The following is a 16,968-nucleotide window of genomic DNA, read 5'->3' on the forward strand; positions in this document are numbered from 1 at the left end:
AGAGATATACTCCTATGGCAGTCCACCCCTTCTCCTCCTGCCCTCCGATAATAGTGCCTTGCTTCTCCTGTGGACCCAGACCTCCTCCTGGGTTCCCTTGGCTGTGGTGCTCCACTCCCTAGCCCTTGGCATACTGCTCCTTGTCCCTCAGCCTATCTGCACACAGCCAACCCTAGTCCTCTCCTTGGAACTGACCTCCAGAACCTAAGTCTCAGCATTTCAGGCTGTGGTGTCCTCAGAGGTGATGCCGTGCTGGGTGTGGCTCTTTCTCTGCTTTACCCTCCTCAGTCCAGCTGCTCTGCTTTTCTCTGAGGCTTTGAGGTCCCTCTGTCTTGGCTGATCTCCCCGTCAGAAGCTTTCCAGGTGTGGGTTCCTTTCCTCTTTCCTAGCTCCCTCTCAGGAGTGCTAGTCCTGTCCTGATTCTTTCTCTCTCTCTCTCTTTTTCCCCTTTTGTTCTACCCAGTTATGTGGAAGGTTTCTTGCCCTTTTTGGAGGTTTAAGATCTTCTGCTAGTGTTCAGTAGATGTTCTATGTGAATCATTCTACATGTAGATGGTTTTTTTTTTTTTCTTTGTTTGTGGGTTAAGGGGAACACTACGTCTTATTCCTCTGCTGTCTTGATCCCGCCCCGATACCTTTGTAATTCTGAGTTGTGGGAATGGCCAAATTAAACTGTTCTGGAAATTATGAGCTCATGCTCTGGAAGGGGTGGTAGAGGCATGGAGACCAGTTTGAAGCATTTTCTCACATGAGAGATTATGACTTGGATTATATAGTGGTACTTGCCTAGGAGGCGCCTTCTTTGTACCCCAGGAATGTTGTTTGCTGAGCTATTTTTCCACGGGGTGGATTGGGTGACAGAGGGCAAAGAAGGTTAAATCAGTTGCAAAAGGAGTGGTTTTTGTATTACTATAACTAGATGTAGTATCTCCCCTTCACCTTAGAGCTACTTCCCTGTTGTATCCTTGAGTCAGGCAATAACTGGCATGTTCCTATATAAATGGTTTATCATTCCCGCCATCTCCCCTAAGTCCATCCATGTGGTCATCCAAGCATTAGTTCTCAGACTGAGATGGTAGCTGTAGAAGGCAGTAGAAGGGACCAATTGAGAAGTATGTAGAAGAGGAGGCAGGACTCGATGATTAATCAGTCCATCAGCAAACACTTTCAGAGCACCTGCTCCGTGCCAAGGATTGTGTTTGGCATGTAGAATAAAGGACGAAGATATGGGCGGATATTGGTGAGTGCTGAGATTTCTCAAAGAAGCTTCTTGAAACAGTCCAGTGTATGTTTCCTAGAAGCCATCGCTTTATCTAATCTTTGGGAAATAATCGTAGATATTTGAGGAATTTGGAAAGTGTTGCTCATTCAGGAAAGGGGAGAGTGAATTGTTTTTGATGCGATAAATTCAAAATATCAAAGGCATGGGGAAGTGTGAGGTTGCCATAGATGGTGGTTGACAGCCTAAAAGTATAAGAAATTCTCAAGGCATGGACCATAGGCCCCTGGAGGATCGTGCAAGAGAAATAGTGGAAGAAGGAGGAAACAGTTGCAGAGACTAGGATTCAGAAGACCTTGGGAAGCAGGGCAGCATCTTAGGGAGGCCTGGGCTTGGAAGTCAGGTGAGCTCTGTTGGGAACCCAAGGGTGGCCACTCACTCCGTGGCCTTGGGTAAGTGATGGAACCCCCACTGGTCTGCTTTCTCCTTTGCCAGATGCAGATAATTTTACCTGCCTTGCAAAGTTATGAGTCATGTATGAAGTAATTGTGTAAAAGTCCGTAGTATAAAGAAGGCACATAAGGAGTTCCCATCGTGGCGCAGGGGTTAACGAATCTGACCAGGAACCATGAGGTTGCGGGTTCGATCCCTGGCCTTGCTCAGTGGGTTAACGATCCAGCATTGCTGTGACCTGGGATGTAGGTTGCAGGTGCGGCTCGGATCCCGAGTTGCTGTGGCTGTGGTGTAGGCCAGCAGGCAGCTACAGCTCCGATTCAATCCCTAGCCTGGGAACCTCCGTATGCAGAGGGTGCGGCCCTAGAAAAGGCAAAAAGACAAAAAAAAAAAAAAAAAAAAAAAAAAAGGCACATAATAAATGGAAATTTTTATTATTAGCTGTCAGAGTCATGGAATAAAAGGATCCTTCCAAAGAGAAGGTTGGCGTCAATGTCAGATACATTTTTAATGTTGAGAGGGCTGCAGCCCTGGTTGGAAGAGATGTTTACTTTTAAGAATGCTAAATTCTGAATGGTGATTTTTTTCCCTGTTCCCATGTAGTTCTCTGCAGGTTCCCAAGTAGTTCCCTTTAGAAACAAAATAATACCTTCCTTGATCAGCGTATTACTGTTTTTTTCCAATGAACTCGAAATTGGGAATGTTGTTCATTTCCTGTTTGCTCTGAGTTAACGTGACTTCAGCCCCCAGACTCTGGTGTTTCCATAGTTCAAGGAATTCTGGTTATTTTTTTTTTTCATGTATTTTCTGAATGTTTTTGGCTTTAAGTACTGAGATATTTAAAGTGACATGTATTGCATAGTTTTCTTTTTCTGCTTTTGTTGACATCAGTCTGCTGTGATTCATTATACCCTCAGTTGCCTTAACAGATAAACAAGTCTTGAATTTCAGTTATATTAAATTCTGTGTTTTCTAAATCAATACCAGACAAAAGGCTTATGTTAGGGTCAAGAGTACAAGAGGAACTATTATGCAATATTTGCCTCACTTTCTATTCAAGTGTGAAATATGTGGGAATTCAGAAGAAACAATGAGAATATGGGGTCAGGAACAGAATGTAAGAAATATAAATATAATAAGTGTTAATGTTTTTTGTTATTGTTGTTAGCCTCTGCAATAAATAAGCTCATGGACCCAGGGTTTTAAAATTAGAAACAAGCTGATGAAAGTAGTGGCCATTCCAAAATCTGCCCTTCTGGCTCTGGTGCACACAGCCCTGCCTGCTTTCTTTCAGTTCCTTAAACATACTGTGTTTCTTCCTTTTATTTGTCTGTGACACAGCCTGTTCCATTAAGCTGAAATACTGTTTATTCATCCTCTGGAATTCAGCTCAGATGTCACTTCCTCAAGGAAGCCTCTGATCCTCCTCCCCCTGAGAGGGTCAGATTTCATTCTTCTGGCAGCCTCGGCGTCTCCCTCATAGCACTGATCACAGCTGTGTGCACCGCAAGGGCAGGGAACAGGTCCAGCTTACTCAGGGCTCTAAGCCCAAGCACCAAGAGCAGAGTACACAGTAGGCATTCAATAATATTTGTCGCATGAAGTGCAGCATTTATTAAGCACCAAACGCTTCTCTTCATTAACTTCCCACAGTAACCCTTAGGTAGACATTGTCCCCATTATCAGATGAGGAAAGTGACCTTAGGTAAGTGACTTGCCCCAGGTCACATAGTCAATGATTGACACCGCTAGGACTTGATCCAGATCCCTTTGATGCCAAAGCTGGTGTTCTTCTGTTTATTTCCCTCATTGCATGCTGTTACCTCACTGAAAAGCCAGTGTTCTAAGGGTGACACTGTGCGACCTATGTGATCGACTGCAGGAAAACAGACAGAGGGTCTCATCCAAATGCAGCCATGTATTCATCATGGTCATTAGCTGTGCGCTTTCCCACCATCCGTTCCTGTTTTTCCCAGTCACAGGCCCTGCTTCCACTTGGAGGATACACCACCCTTTTTGTTTCATGGTCTTGATACATGGTCTGGGGGTGCTCAGCCCTAGTGATGAAGCCCTCTGACCTTGAGCCCATCAGCTCAAGGACCATCTCACTGAAACACTGGTTGATTCAGGGATGGGCTTGTGTTGTCAATAAGAGCCAGTTGAGACTCAATCTAAAACTTTGGTTGGAGTTTTGGCAAAACTGGACGTGCTCTTTGCAACTGGCCTTGGGCCCTGGGAGCATGAAGATTGGCTCTCCTTCTAGAGACTCACTGCCTGAAATAGAGAGAAGGGCGGATGGGACCCTAAACACTGTCTGGCTCCTGAAAACATGATCTGAGCCACCGGCAACTTTCTGCCTCTATGCTTTTCACTCCTTGGAGTCAGGAGACTCCTTTTTCTTTTTTATTTATTTATTTATTTATTTATTTTATTTTTTATTTTTTTGTCTTTTTGTTGTTGTTGTTGTTGCTATTTCTTGGGCCACTCCCGCGGCACATGGAGGTTCCCAGGCTAAGGGTTGAATCGGAGCTGTAGCGACCGGCCTACGCCAGAGCCACAGCAACGCGGGATCCGAGCCGCGTCTGCAACCTACACCACAGCTCACGGCAACGCCGGATCGTTAACCCACTGAGCAAGGGCAGGGACCGAACCCACAACCTCATGGTTCCTAGTCGGATTCGTTAACCACTGCGCCACGATGGGAACTCCCAAGGAGACTCCTTTTTCTGCTTAAGCCCTTAAGTTCTGTTACGTACAATCCTGGGCATCTAACCAACACAGGACCAAAAATACATTGGATGTGTTTTGCCTTTTTTTCTGTTTTCATTTTGCATAGGCTTAAGTCACCTCCTTCGGCTCTTGGAATGATCATAGATGTGTGCTTTTTGGGCCTGAGGAGGAAAGCAGGATGGCAGTCCTGCTTGTCAACACAAGTATTGTGGTTTGGGGATTCCGGGCTCTGAGACTTTCTCTGTAACTCATGGAATGTAAGAAACTTGACTTATTCGTTTTTCTACAAGGATAATATTTGCTACATCGCTTAAACAAGAAGACATTGATGAGACTGTTGCTCGTTCTTTGTCCTTTGTCCTTTATTTCCAATGTGCCAGTGACATTTCACCATGTCATTCCATGGCTTTTCATATTTCGCAGTCCCTAGACTGACCTAACCCATGGTGATGTGGGTAAATTGAGGAAGTCCCTACCTTTGGGAGACTGTACAAGGAGGGTATTCATGTTCCAGTGCTCAGGAGGCCACAGATGAGTGTCGTAATCTCGCTGTAACATGAGCTGGTTTCATGTTCAAGGGAGAAGACTAATAAGCTTTTCTTTCGGCTCTATGGATTCCACACATGGGGTCTTTGGACTTGAACTTTGCAAAACCCATTTGGATTCTTCCAAAATTGTTTTTTATAAAATCTCCTGGCTGTGTTTAGAGTTACCTGGCTGAAGAAAGAAACATCCATATGTTCAAATAGCTTAGTTTTCCACAGTGAAGGAAAGCCCTCCCAGAAACATTAAGAAGAATGAAACCACGCCAGCAAAGATATAAACCATTAATTTTATTTCTAGTCCTAAAGCATATGTGAATTTAGTGATTAATTTAATAATTAAAGGAGTCCCTTTGGGAGTTCCTGTTGTGGCTTAGCAGGTTATGAGCCTGACCTCGTATCTGTGAGGACGTGGGTTCAATCCCTGGCCTCGCTCAGTGGGTTAGGGATCTGGCGTTGCCGTGAGCTGTGGTGTAGGTCGCAGATGCGGCTCAGATCTGGTGTGGCTGTGGCTGTGGTGTAGGCTGGCAGCTGTAGCTCCGATTCGACCCGTAGCCTGGGAACCTCCACATGCTCCAGGTGCATGGAAGACTAGAATGTAGGAAAACAAACGGGTAGAATACTGCAATAAACACAGCAAAGCTGGACAGCACTAGGTGTGACATCTTTGAAGGCCAGCCCAATGATACTAAGAACAGCAGCGTCACATTTCTTTTTCAAAAAAACGAAAATAAAACCAAAAAACCTGTGCTCCTTAGCTTTGGATGTTCAACCGGTTAGTATTTCTTTATTCATTTTGTAAATTATTAAGATCTTTTCATATCTCCCCTTTCAAAGTCTTTTGAGTAAGTTAACTGTGTATTAGCACTAACCTCTCAAAGAGGGGGTGAAATGAAAATCCGTAAGGTAACAATTTCAAGAAGACAGAAAAATGGTGACGTTAGTAAAGCAATGGTAGCCCTCGATGAGGAAAGCCCACTGTTTCCTTTCAAAGCTGCTGTTTGGTTTCGTTTTGGATTCTTTGGGAGACGACAGAAATGGCTAAGTAGGTTATAACATAAACTTTTAGGGATGAGATGCAGATTTACCTAAAAAAAAAAAGGGAGGGGGGTTCCCATCTCCTGATTAGTATTTTAACATGTAAAACCCAAACTTGTAATTATTTGAGCCGTGCAGGTCTCAAGTCCCTGCTTGTGCTATTTCACGGCATATCCGTAGATGTGAGGGCGCACCAGCTCCCAGGGCAGAGGGGCCTCTAAGTGCTGCAGCTTCAGTGTGGAGAAGCTGGCCCGCTCCAGGGCCTTCCAGCTCTCTCGGCTCAGGTAGCACCCATCAAACAGAAGGTGCCACACAGGATCCAGGACCTGTTGCCAGAAGGAAATCCAGCTTGATGGCTTTGCTGCTACATGCTCCATGAAATAAAAAGCTCCTCCCTGAGAAAGGAAAAAAAAAAATCAAGGATTGTAGTTTTGGGAAAAGACAGTGATAAATGATTACATATTATATTTCAGGGGCCCCAAAGGCCAACTTCCTGAGAGGACATGGAGAAATTCAAATTTATCGCAACAGCATTTTGGTTCATAGTATCATCTTCAGTCAAATTTTATACAGAGCTGCCAGTCTTTATTTTCTGTTCACAAAAGCAACACATAATAATCAGTAAAAGTGAAAGCAGTTACTGCATGCAAGGTCCTATCCTTAATGCCTATCACGTGTTAATTCACTTAATTCTCATAATAAAGTTGATTTGGTGAATATTATTATTACCATTCCTGTGTTTACAGATGAGGAAACAGAGTCACATAGAAAATTCACCCAAGGTCATACAGCTTATAAATGTCAGAGTCAGGTTTTTAACTTGGGTGGACTGGCTCTAGAGGCTGGCAATATGGTCTCACCAAGTTTTTTTTTTTTTAATTTAATTTTTTATTTTGTATTGAAGTATATTTGATTTACAGTGTTTTGTTACTTTCAGGTTATAGCAAAGTGATTCCGTTATACATATATCCATTATTTTTCATATTCTCTCCCCACAGAGGTTATCTAGGAGAGGTAAACATTCCCACAGAATATTTAGTATAGTTCCCTATAAGTAGGTCTTTGTTAGTTATCCATGGTATATATGGTAGTGTGTATATGTTAATCCCAAATTCCTAATTTATGTCTCTCTCACCCTCCTTTTCTCCTTTGGGAACCATAAGTTTGTTTTCTATGTCTGTGAGTCTGTTTCTGTTTTGTAAATAAGTTCATTTGTATCTTTTTTTTTAGATTCCACATATAAGTGATATCATATGATATTTGTCTTTGACTAACTTCACTTAGTATGATCATCTCTAAGTCCATCCATGTTGCTGCATGTGGCATTATTTCCTTCTTTTTTATGGCTGAGTAATATTCCATTGTATATACCATATTTCTTTGTCTTTTTAGGGTCGCACCTACAGCATATGGAAGTTCCCAGGCTCAGGGTCAAATTGGAGCTGCAGCTGCAGGCCTACACCACAGCCAAAGCAATGCAGGATCTGAGCTGCATCTGTGACCTACACTGTGGCTCATGGCAGCACTAGATCCTTAACCCACTGAGTAGGGCCAGGGATCAAACCCATGTCTTTATGGATACTAGTCAGGTTCATTACTGCTGAACCACAATGGACACTTGTACCATATCTTCTTTATCCATTCCTCTGTCAGTGGACATTTAGGTTGCTTCCATGTTTTTTTGTTTTGTTTTGTTTTTTGCTCTTTAGGGCCACACCTGAGGCATTTGGAGGCTCCCAGGCTATGGGTCCAGTCAGAGCTGTAGCTGCCATCCTACACCACAGCTCACTGCAACACTGGATCCTTGACCCACTGAGCAAGGCCAGGGATTGAACTGAGTCCTCATGGATACTAGTTGGGTTCATTAACTGCTGAGCCATGACAGGAATGCCCTTCCATGTCTTGACTATTGTAAAGAGTGCTTCAGTGAACATTGGGCTGCACGTATCTTTTTGAACTATGGTTTTCTCCAGATACATACCCAGGAGTGGGATTGCTGGATCTTATGGTAGTTCTATTTTTAGTTTTTTAAGGGATCTCCATACTATTCTCTATGGTAGTTGTACCAATTTACATTCTCACCAATAGTGTAGGATAGGAGGGTTCCCTTTTTGCCACACCCTCTCCAGCATTCGTTATTTGTAGACTTACTAAGCATGGCCATGCTGACTGGTGTGAGGTGTTATCTCATTGTAGTTTTGATTTGCATTTCTCTAATAATTAGCGATGTTGAGCATCTTTTCATTGTGCCTATTGGCCATCTGTATGTCTTCTTTGGAGAAATGTGTATTTAGGTCTTCTCATTTTTTGATTGGGTTGTTTGTTTTTTGGTATTGAATTATGTGAAATGTTTGTATATTTTGGAGATTAATCCCTTGTCAGTTGCTTTGTTTGCAGATATTTTCTCCCAACCTGTGGGTTTTCATTTTTTTAACGGTTTCCTTTGCTCTGCAAAAGCTTTTAACTGTATTTAGGTCCCGTTTGTTTATTCTTGTTTTTATTTTCATTTCTCTAGGAGGCAGATCTAAAATTTATGTCCAAGTGTTCTGTCTGTATTTTCTTCTAGGAGTTTTATAGTGTCTGATCTTAAAATCCATTTTGAGTTTATTTTTGTGTATGATGTTAGAGAATGTTCTAATTTCATTCTTTTACATATAGCTGTCCACTTCTCTCAGCACTACTTATGGAAGAGACTTTCTTTGATCCATTGTATGTTCTTTCTTCCTTTGTTGGGCATTAATTGACTATTGGTGCATGGTTTTCTGTCCTTTTCCATTGATTTATATTTGTTTTTTTGTACCAGTACTATACTGTTTTGATGGCTATAGCTTTGTAGTATAGTCTGAAGTTAGGGAGCCTGAGTCTCCCCGCTCCATCTTTCTTTCTCAGTATTACTGTGGCTATTCAGGGTAAGTTTCCATACAAATTAAAAAAAACTTTTGTTCTAGTTCAGTGAAAAAATGTCATTGGTAATTTGATAGGGATGTGCCTTTTTAAAGCTCTTGGCACAATTGTCAAATTGCCCTTTGGAAAAGTTGTAGCAGTTTGCATTCTTACTAGCAATAGATATGAGTGCCCAATGCCAAAAAAACTTTCATCAGTACTCTTTTTTTCCCCTCTGTATTTGTCAGTGGTATTTCATTCTTAATAATATGCACATCTTTAACATTCTTTTTTTTTTTTTTTTTGCCTTTTCTAGGGCCGCGCCTGCAGCATATGGAGGTTCCCAGGCTAGGGGCCTAATTGGAGCTATAGCCGCCCTGCCTATGCCACAGCCACAGCAATGCAGGATCCAAGCCACGTCTGTGACCTACACCACAGCTCATGGCAACACCAAATCCTTAACCCACTGAGCAAGGCCAGGATCTGAACCCTCAGCCTCATGGTTCCCAGTTGGATTCATTAACCACTGCGCCACGATGGGAACTCCAACATTCTTAACCTTAACATCTTTTATTAAACCTTATTGGTTATTTGGATTTATTCTTTTCTCATTTGTCTGTTGATGTCCATTATCAGTTTTCTAACAGGCTGTTGGTTTTTTCCTACTGATTAGTAAGGGCTTTTAGTATAATTAGACTATGTATACTACACATGTTTTCTCTACTTTGTAGTTTGTCTTTTTGCAATTAAAAATTTAAAAATTTTTTTATGTAAAAAATATTTTAAATTGATCTAAAAATTGTTCTTAGGCTCTACTTTGCAAGCCTGTGGGAGTCTGAATCTATACCAGGTGCTGCCTGAGACTAAATAACCATGTCTTTTACTTTTTTTTTTTTTTTTTTTTTTGGCTCTGCCTGGTGTATGTGGAAGTTCCCAGGCCAGGGATCGAATCCATGCCACAGCAGTGTCCCAAGCTGCTGCAGTGACAATACAATGACAATTTTCCAGTTGAAGAAAACAGTTCCACAGAATAGGACAGGAGAGAAAAGAGGAGACACGGGTCTGGGGAGGTCGATGATGCTCTCTGGGTTACACAGGTTAAGCCAGAGATGCCTGTTACCCATTCAGGTGACTGTTGAGCAGACAGCTGGATACCAAAGTTTGAGATTGAAAGAGAGATCTGAGCTTGATATTAAGATTCGGAAACCAGGAGTTCTGTCATGGCGCAGTGGATAACGAATCCCACTAGGAACCATGAGGTTGCAGGTTCGGTCCCTGCCCTTGCTCAGTGGGTTGACGATCTGGCGTTGCCGTGAGCTGTGGTGTAGGTTGCAGACTTGGCTCGGATCCTGCGTTGCTGTGGCTCTTGCTAGGCCAGCGGCTACAGCTCCGATTAGACCCCTAGCCTGGGAACCTCCATATGCCATAGGAACGGCCCAAAGAAATAGCAAAAAGACAAAAAAAAAAAAAAAAAAAAAAGATTCGGAAATCATTTTTGTATGCATGGTAATTGAAAAATTGGCGGCACGGGAGTTCCCGTTGTGGCGCAGCAGAAATGAATCTGACTAGTATCCATGAGGATGCAGGTTTGATCCCTGACCTCACTCAGGAGGTTGGGGATCCAGCATTGCTGTGAGCTGTGGTGTAGGTCACAGATATGGCTCAGGTCCCTTGTGGCTGTGGATGTGGCGTAGACCAACAGCTGTAGCTCCAGTTTGACCCCTAGCCTGGGAACTTCCATACGCCTCTGGTAAAGCCAAGAAAGAAAGAGAGAAGAGACAAAGAGAAGGAAGGAAGGAAAGAAAGAAAGAAGGAAGGGAAGGAAGGAGGAAAAGAAAGAAAGAAAAAAAAAGAAGGAAAGAAGGAAGGAAGGAAGGAGGAAAAGAAAGAAAGAAAGAAAAAAGAAGGAAAGAAGGAAGGAAGGAAAGAAAGAAAGAAGGAAAGAAAGGAAGAAAGAAAGAAAAAAAGAAAGAAAATTTGGGGGGCACATGTGATTGCTGAGGGGTATATATAAGGGAAATGAGAGCCCAAAAAACTCTCCATTGTTTAGGAATGGGCAGCCAAAGAACAGCTAGCAAAGTGGTAGTAATATTGAAGTTGGGGAGAAAAAAGCCCTAGTGACAAGCTCTGTGGGACGGCAATAAGAATATGTACCTTGGAATTCCCGTTGTGGCTTGGTGGTTAATGAATCCAACTAGGAACCATGAGTTGCGGGTTTGATCCCTGGCCTTGCTCAGTGGGTTAAGGATCCGGCGTTGCCGTGAGCTGTGGTGTGGGTTGCAGACACAGCTGGGATCCCTCGCGTTGCTGTGGCTCTGGTATAGGCTGGCAGCTACAGCTCCGATTAGACCCCTAGCCTGGGAACCTCCATATGCCGTAGGAAGTGGTCCTAGAAGAGGCAAAAAAAAAAAAAAAAAAAAAAAAATAATAATAATAATAAAATAAAATAAGAATATGTACCTTAAGGTTGGACCTACTTGCCATGCAATTTGGGATAAGTTTCTTAACTCTTCTGAGTCTGTTTTCCCAACCCGTGATGAGGACAATACTGGCTGATGTGAGGGCTTAATAAGAGCGTTGTGAAGCTCCTGGTTCTATTCAGCAGAGAGTAGGTGCTTTGCGGGAGCTAAGGAAGACGGCCAAGACTATGACTCTCAGTGCTTAAAATAGAGATGATCAGTATTTACTTTGCAGAGATGTTATGAGATTAGTGACATTGCGAGCAAAACATCTCCTAGCTGTGCCCAGTTATTGCCCAGTCTTAGGACATAAGGACCCAGGAGTTGGGTATTAGAATCAGACCTGTTTTGTTTACTGCTTTGATACTGGCCTATCTTTGAGCCAGAGACAAATTATAGTCAGCCCTCAGTATCCACGGCTTCCACATACTCAACCAAGTGCAGATTGAGAATATTTGGAGGAAAAAAAAAAAAAAATCCAGGAGTTCCCTGTTGTGGCTCAGTAGGTTGCAAATCTGATTAAAAATCCATGGCCTCGCACAGTGGGTTGAGGATCTGGCGTTGCCACAAGCTGTAAGTTGAAGATGCGGCTTGGATCTGGTGCTGCCATGGTAGAGGCCGGCAGGTGTAGCTCCCATTCGACCCCTAGCCTGGGAACTTCCAAATGCTGTGGGTTTGGCCCTAAAAAGAAGAAAAAAAGTCCAGAAGTTTCCAAAAAGCCCAACTTAATCTTTTTACATGCTGGCAAGACTTTTTTTTTTTTTTTTTTGGTCTATTTAGAGCTGCACCTGCGACATATGAAGGTTCCCAGGCTAGGGGTCCAATCAGAGCTGTTGCTGCCGGCCTACACCATAGCCACAGCAATGTGGGATCCAAGCCGCACCTGTGACCTACACCCCAGCTCACAACAATGCCAGTCCCTTAACCCACTGATCCAGGCCAGGGATCGAACCTGCGTCCTCATGGATACTAGGTGGGTTTGTTAACTGCTGAGCCACGGACAGGAACTCCATGCTGGCAAGTCTTTACATAGCATTTATATTGTATTAGGTATTTATTATAAGTAATCTAGAGAGGATTTAAGATATGTGGGAGGAGGTGCATATGTTATATGCAGATACTCCATCATTTTATATGAGACTCAAGCAGATACGGCATCTGGGGGGGGGTTCCCTGAGGATACCAAGGGATGACTGTATATTATTGCCTCTAAATACTGTCTCCAAGTCCTTTTCTTCCTGAGGAACTTTCTCTATTAGAAAATAAAACTGATGGAGTTCCCATCATTGTGCAGCGGAAATGAATCCGACTAGGAACCATGAGGTTGCGGGTTCAATCCCTGGCCTCGCTCAGTGGGTTAAGGATCTGGTGTTGCCGTGAGCCGTGGTGTAGGTTGCAGAGTCGGCTGGGATCTTGTGTTGCTGTGGCTGTGGTGTAGGCCAGCAGTTGTAGCTCCGATTGGACCCCTGGTCTGGGAACCTCCATATGCTGTAGGTGTGGCCCTAAAAAGCAAAAGAAAAAAAGAAAGAAAAGAAAACTGCAATCACAGAACATCCTTTTCTCCTGGAAGAGTAAATTCAAATGTCAAGGTATCCACACCTGATTTACATTCAACTATGTTTGGAATAAAACTAGTTTAGGCTAGTTTTTAAACAAACAATAAAGGTAACATGAAAATTACATACAGGTATTATAAAGAATTTCACACTGTACAGAAAGGTATAAAGTGAAAGGTAATTGTTCCTTCTCATCTAATTCTCTTCCCAAGAGGGAACCACTGGTAATAGTTTCTTGTCTGTCATTCCTATTAATATAAATACTTGCATAGGTATATTCCTCTCCCCAACAAATGGACTAATTTCTACATAATGTTCTATGCTTTCGTGGCTTTTGAAAATTTTACATTATCTCTTGAGGGTGTTTCTCATATCAGCACAGAATTTCTTTCTTTCTTTCTTTCTTTTTTTTTTTTTTTGGTCTTTTGTCTTTTTAGGGCCTCACCTGCGGCATATGGAGGTTCCCAGGCTAGGGATCCAATCGGAGCTGAAGCTGCTGGCCTACACCACAGCCACAGCAACACAGGATCCAAGCCATGTCTGCGACCTATACACAGCTCACAGCAACGCCAGATCCTTAATCCACTGAGTGAGGCCAGGGATCGAACCTGTGTCCTCATAGATGCTAGTTGGGTTCGCTAACCACTGAGCCACGACGGGAACTCCTAGAATCTCTTCATATTCTGTGACAATTTGTTTAACAGCCTCCTATTGATGGATGTTTAGGTGTTTTCCAGTTTGTGGTATTACAAATACCATAATGAATATTTTTACTCATGAATAAGTTTTTGCATATTTGCGCCGTACAGCTATAGGATAAGTCCCTATTGGATGAACAAGTACGTGTCCTTTAAAATTTGATATGATCAAATTGCCGTCCAAAGAGGGCATTTCCTCCAGTTAGGGTATCCAGTCTCCCAGACTCACCCCAACACCATATTGACCTTAAAAGTCTGTCAGTACAGTAATGAAAAATAGTTATCTTGCTTTAATTTCTTTTTAACTGAAGTATAGTTGATTTGCAGTATATTAGTTATAGGTGTACAACATAGTGATTCAGACTTTTTATAGACTATACTCCATTTAAAGTTATCACAAAATAATGGCTCTATTTCCCTGCACTGTAGAATATAGCCTGGTTGCTTATTTATTTTAATGTAGTAGTTTGTATCTCTTAATTCCATACCCTTATCTTGCCCCCTCTCCCTTCCCTTCCCCCCAACTGTAACCCCTAGTTTATTCTCTATCTTTGAGTCTGTTTCTATTTCATTATATAATTTGTTTATTTTTAAGATTCCACCTATAACTGATCTCTTTCTCTAATTTGTTCTTTAATTGCAAGACTAAACATTTAAATCATATACTGGCTATTTTTCTTTATTTCTGTTCCTGTGCTTTGCTTATTTTTCTTTTGAAAAATTGATTTTAGAATCCTGCAGACCTGATTGATTTGTAATATTGTAATATGAAGGAAATTAATCCTCTCTATCCATCATCCCTGACAAATATTTTTTTTCCAAACTTTTTTGTACTTTGTTTATAGTTTTCTTTTTTTCCTCTGAAGCAGTTCTAAGATTTTATGTATTAATGTATTATACTTCCTTTATAGCTTCTTTTTCACTCTAAGATTTAAAGAAAATTCATTAGTGTCTTCTGAGTAGTTTTACTTACGTTAGGGCGTTTGATCTACCTGAAATGGGTAGGGACTGCCCTTGATATGATAGTGGTTGCTACCAACCAGCCCCCCTCATCCCCCACACTCACTGGTCTCAGCACTCTGCACACTTCCTGGAGGACCCGATCCTGATTCTTCACGGAACACAGGACCAGGGTGCAAACCACCACATCCACGGAGCCGTCCGCCACCTGGTGCATGTCCTCCCCGGTCGACACCACGAAGCGCTCAAACTGCAGGTGTCGGTTCTCGGCAATGCTCTTGATCAAGAACCTCTCAAAGTTGGGGTTGGGATCAATACAGGCCACCCGGCATCCGGGGGGGTAGAACTTGAAGTTGGTCCCAGTGCCGCAGCCCAGCTCTAGCAGGGAGAGCTTCCCAGAGGGCCAGTGAACTCCTGCAGGTTGCTGAAGAGCTCCCGCTTCTTGCTCGCCATGTCTCTGTTGTACATCACACTGAACCTCACCAAGAAGTAGGGAAACCATTTTTTGCACATCCAGCTCCACACGCCCAGAAAGTCCAGCAGGTACATGGGAAATGCCAGGATGCGGAGGGCTAGCTGGAGGACAAAGATGGTAAGCGCCATCCCTCTGAAGAGAAATAAGCAGGTCAGTGGTTGTAGACCTGACTCCTTTAATTGCAGGAAGTAGGCTTCTGGCCACACTCCAGAGCCAATCAGCCGCTGAGGAAAGAAGAACTGGTCGTGCTGGAAAGACGCAGCCGAAAACAAATCTTGGACAAAAGGCCTGTTTCGCCTAATTAATAGATATTTGGCCAAAGGTGCCTCATAGCTTACGTTTCATGAAGCCAAATGAGTTTCCCAGCCTTTCCTTAGAAGGAAAGCTGATTGCGATCTCTTATAAATCGATTCCTACTTGGAAACCGCTGCTTAGTTTCCTGCTGGAGTTTTAAATGCGCAGTGGCTTCCACCCGGCTCAGTTCTCCAATGACCGCTGATAGGAAAACGTCCGTGGGCGGAGCCTGGCGAAGTCGTAGCGAAGGCCATTGCCAAAGTGCCTTTACAACAGCGTGCCCCTTCCTCCCTCCCAGCCCTGCCGCTTTTTTAAAGAGAAAAGTGAAAGGACAGGCCTGTCTGGCCACCGTTAACGGGAATTTTCCCTTTTGCATTCTGGCCAGAGGCTCTCAGATGTGTATACACATCTGCCCATCTTTTAAAGGGCCAGTTTCGCCTTCAAGCTGTGCCCACATACCAGTTACTGAGCTAATGGACAAAAAGTAGTCTCCAGAATATTCACCTTTGGGAGCCTAGAGTAGTTAGAAAACAGTTTCAAACAGCGAGCTATTTTTAACAAGAAAGCCTGGGCTTTAGGGTGGTCAGGGAACATTGAAATTTTGAAAAATAGTGGTCATGTTTCCTTTTTTAAAACCAGGTGATGGATACAGGGAGGGTCCTGTTGTTTCATTATTTGTTAATCCTCGACACATATTTTATACATATGTGTATTCTATTTGAACAGCTTTTTTTGAGGTGGACTTGACCTGCGATAAACTATACATATTTAAATCGTGTGGTTTAAGTTTTGACATATGCACACACCGGTGAAATCATTGCTTCAATCAAGACCACGAACTCATCTATCCCCACCCAAAATACCTCCTGCCTCTTTGTACTCTCTCCTACCCATGCTCCCACCCCAAGGCCACTGCTGATGTGTTTTCTGTCACTGGAGGCTATTGTACATTTCCTAGAATTTTGTGGATGTGGAATCATATAATATGTGCTTTTTTGTCTGGCTTCTTTCATCCAAGAAAATTGAGAATCATCCATATTGTTGCATGTATCCATTGATTTTAGTGCCAAGTATTACTGTAGTGTGTGGATCTTTAACAATTTGTTTATCTGTTACCCTGTGGATGAACCTTTAATTTAGATTGTTTCCAGTGTTTGGCTGTTACAGATAAGGCTTCTGTAAACATTAGTATACAGGGCTTTGTGTGGACATGGGCTTTCATTTCTCCTGGATAAATCCTATGAGTGGACTGCAAAAGTCTCATGGTAGGTATATGTTTACTTTTTAAGGAAACAGTTTTGGCAGATGGTTTTCCATAGTGATTGTCCTATCTTTTAATTCCCCCCAGCAGTGTGGGCGAGATTTATTTGCTCCACCTCCTCAGCAACACTCAGTATGGCGGTCTTTTTAGTTGTAGCCATTCTAAAAGGTGTGCAATGGTCTCTCATTGCATTTTTTTTTTTTTTTTTGGTCTTTTTAGGGCCGTACTTGCGGCATATGAAAGTTCCCAGGCTAGGGGTCAAATTGGAGCTGTAGCCACGGGCCTACATCACAGTCACTGCACACCGGATCCTTAACCCACTGAGTGAGGCCAGGGATTGAACCTGCATCCTCATGGACGCTGGTCAGATTCGTTTCCACCGAACCACGACAGGAATTCC

The 16,968-nt window shown here is 42.8% G+C and overlaps 1 protein-coding gene across 1 annotated transcript; it reads right to left on the minus strand.

The window, feature by feature from the left end:
- Positions 1 to 5,215: 5,215 nt before the first annotated feature.
- Positions 5,216 to 15,520, minus strand: METTL7A (methyltransferase like 7A). Its single transcript, XM_021081719.1, is given in 3 exon segments — positions 5,216 to 6,377; positions 14,645 to 14,940; positions 14,943 to 15,520. Coding segments are annotated over 3 exon segments (732 nt in total). The 5' UTR covers positions 15,142 to 15,520; the 3' UTR covers positions 5,216 to 6,140.
- Between the last annotated feature and the right edge of the window lie 1,448 nt (positions 15,521 to 16,968).

The sequence above is a fragment of the Sus scrofa genome, unplaced genomic scaffold (genome assembly GCF_000003025.6).
Source record: "Sus scrofa isolate TJ Tabasco breed Duroc unplaced genomic scaffold, Sscrofa11.1 Contig2094, whole genome shotgun sequence".
In the NCBI taxonomy this organism is placed as follows: domain Eukaryota; kingdom Metazoa; phylum Chordata; class Mammalia; order Artiodactyla; family Suidae; genus Sus; species Sus scrofa.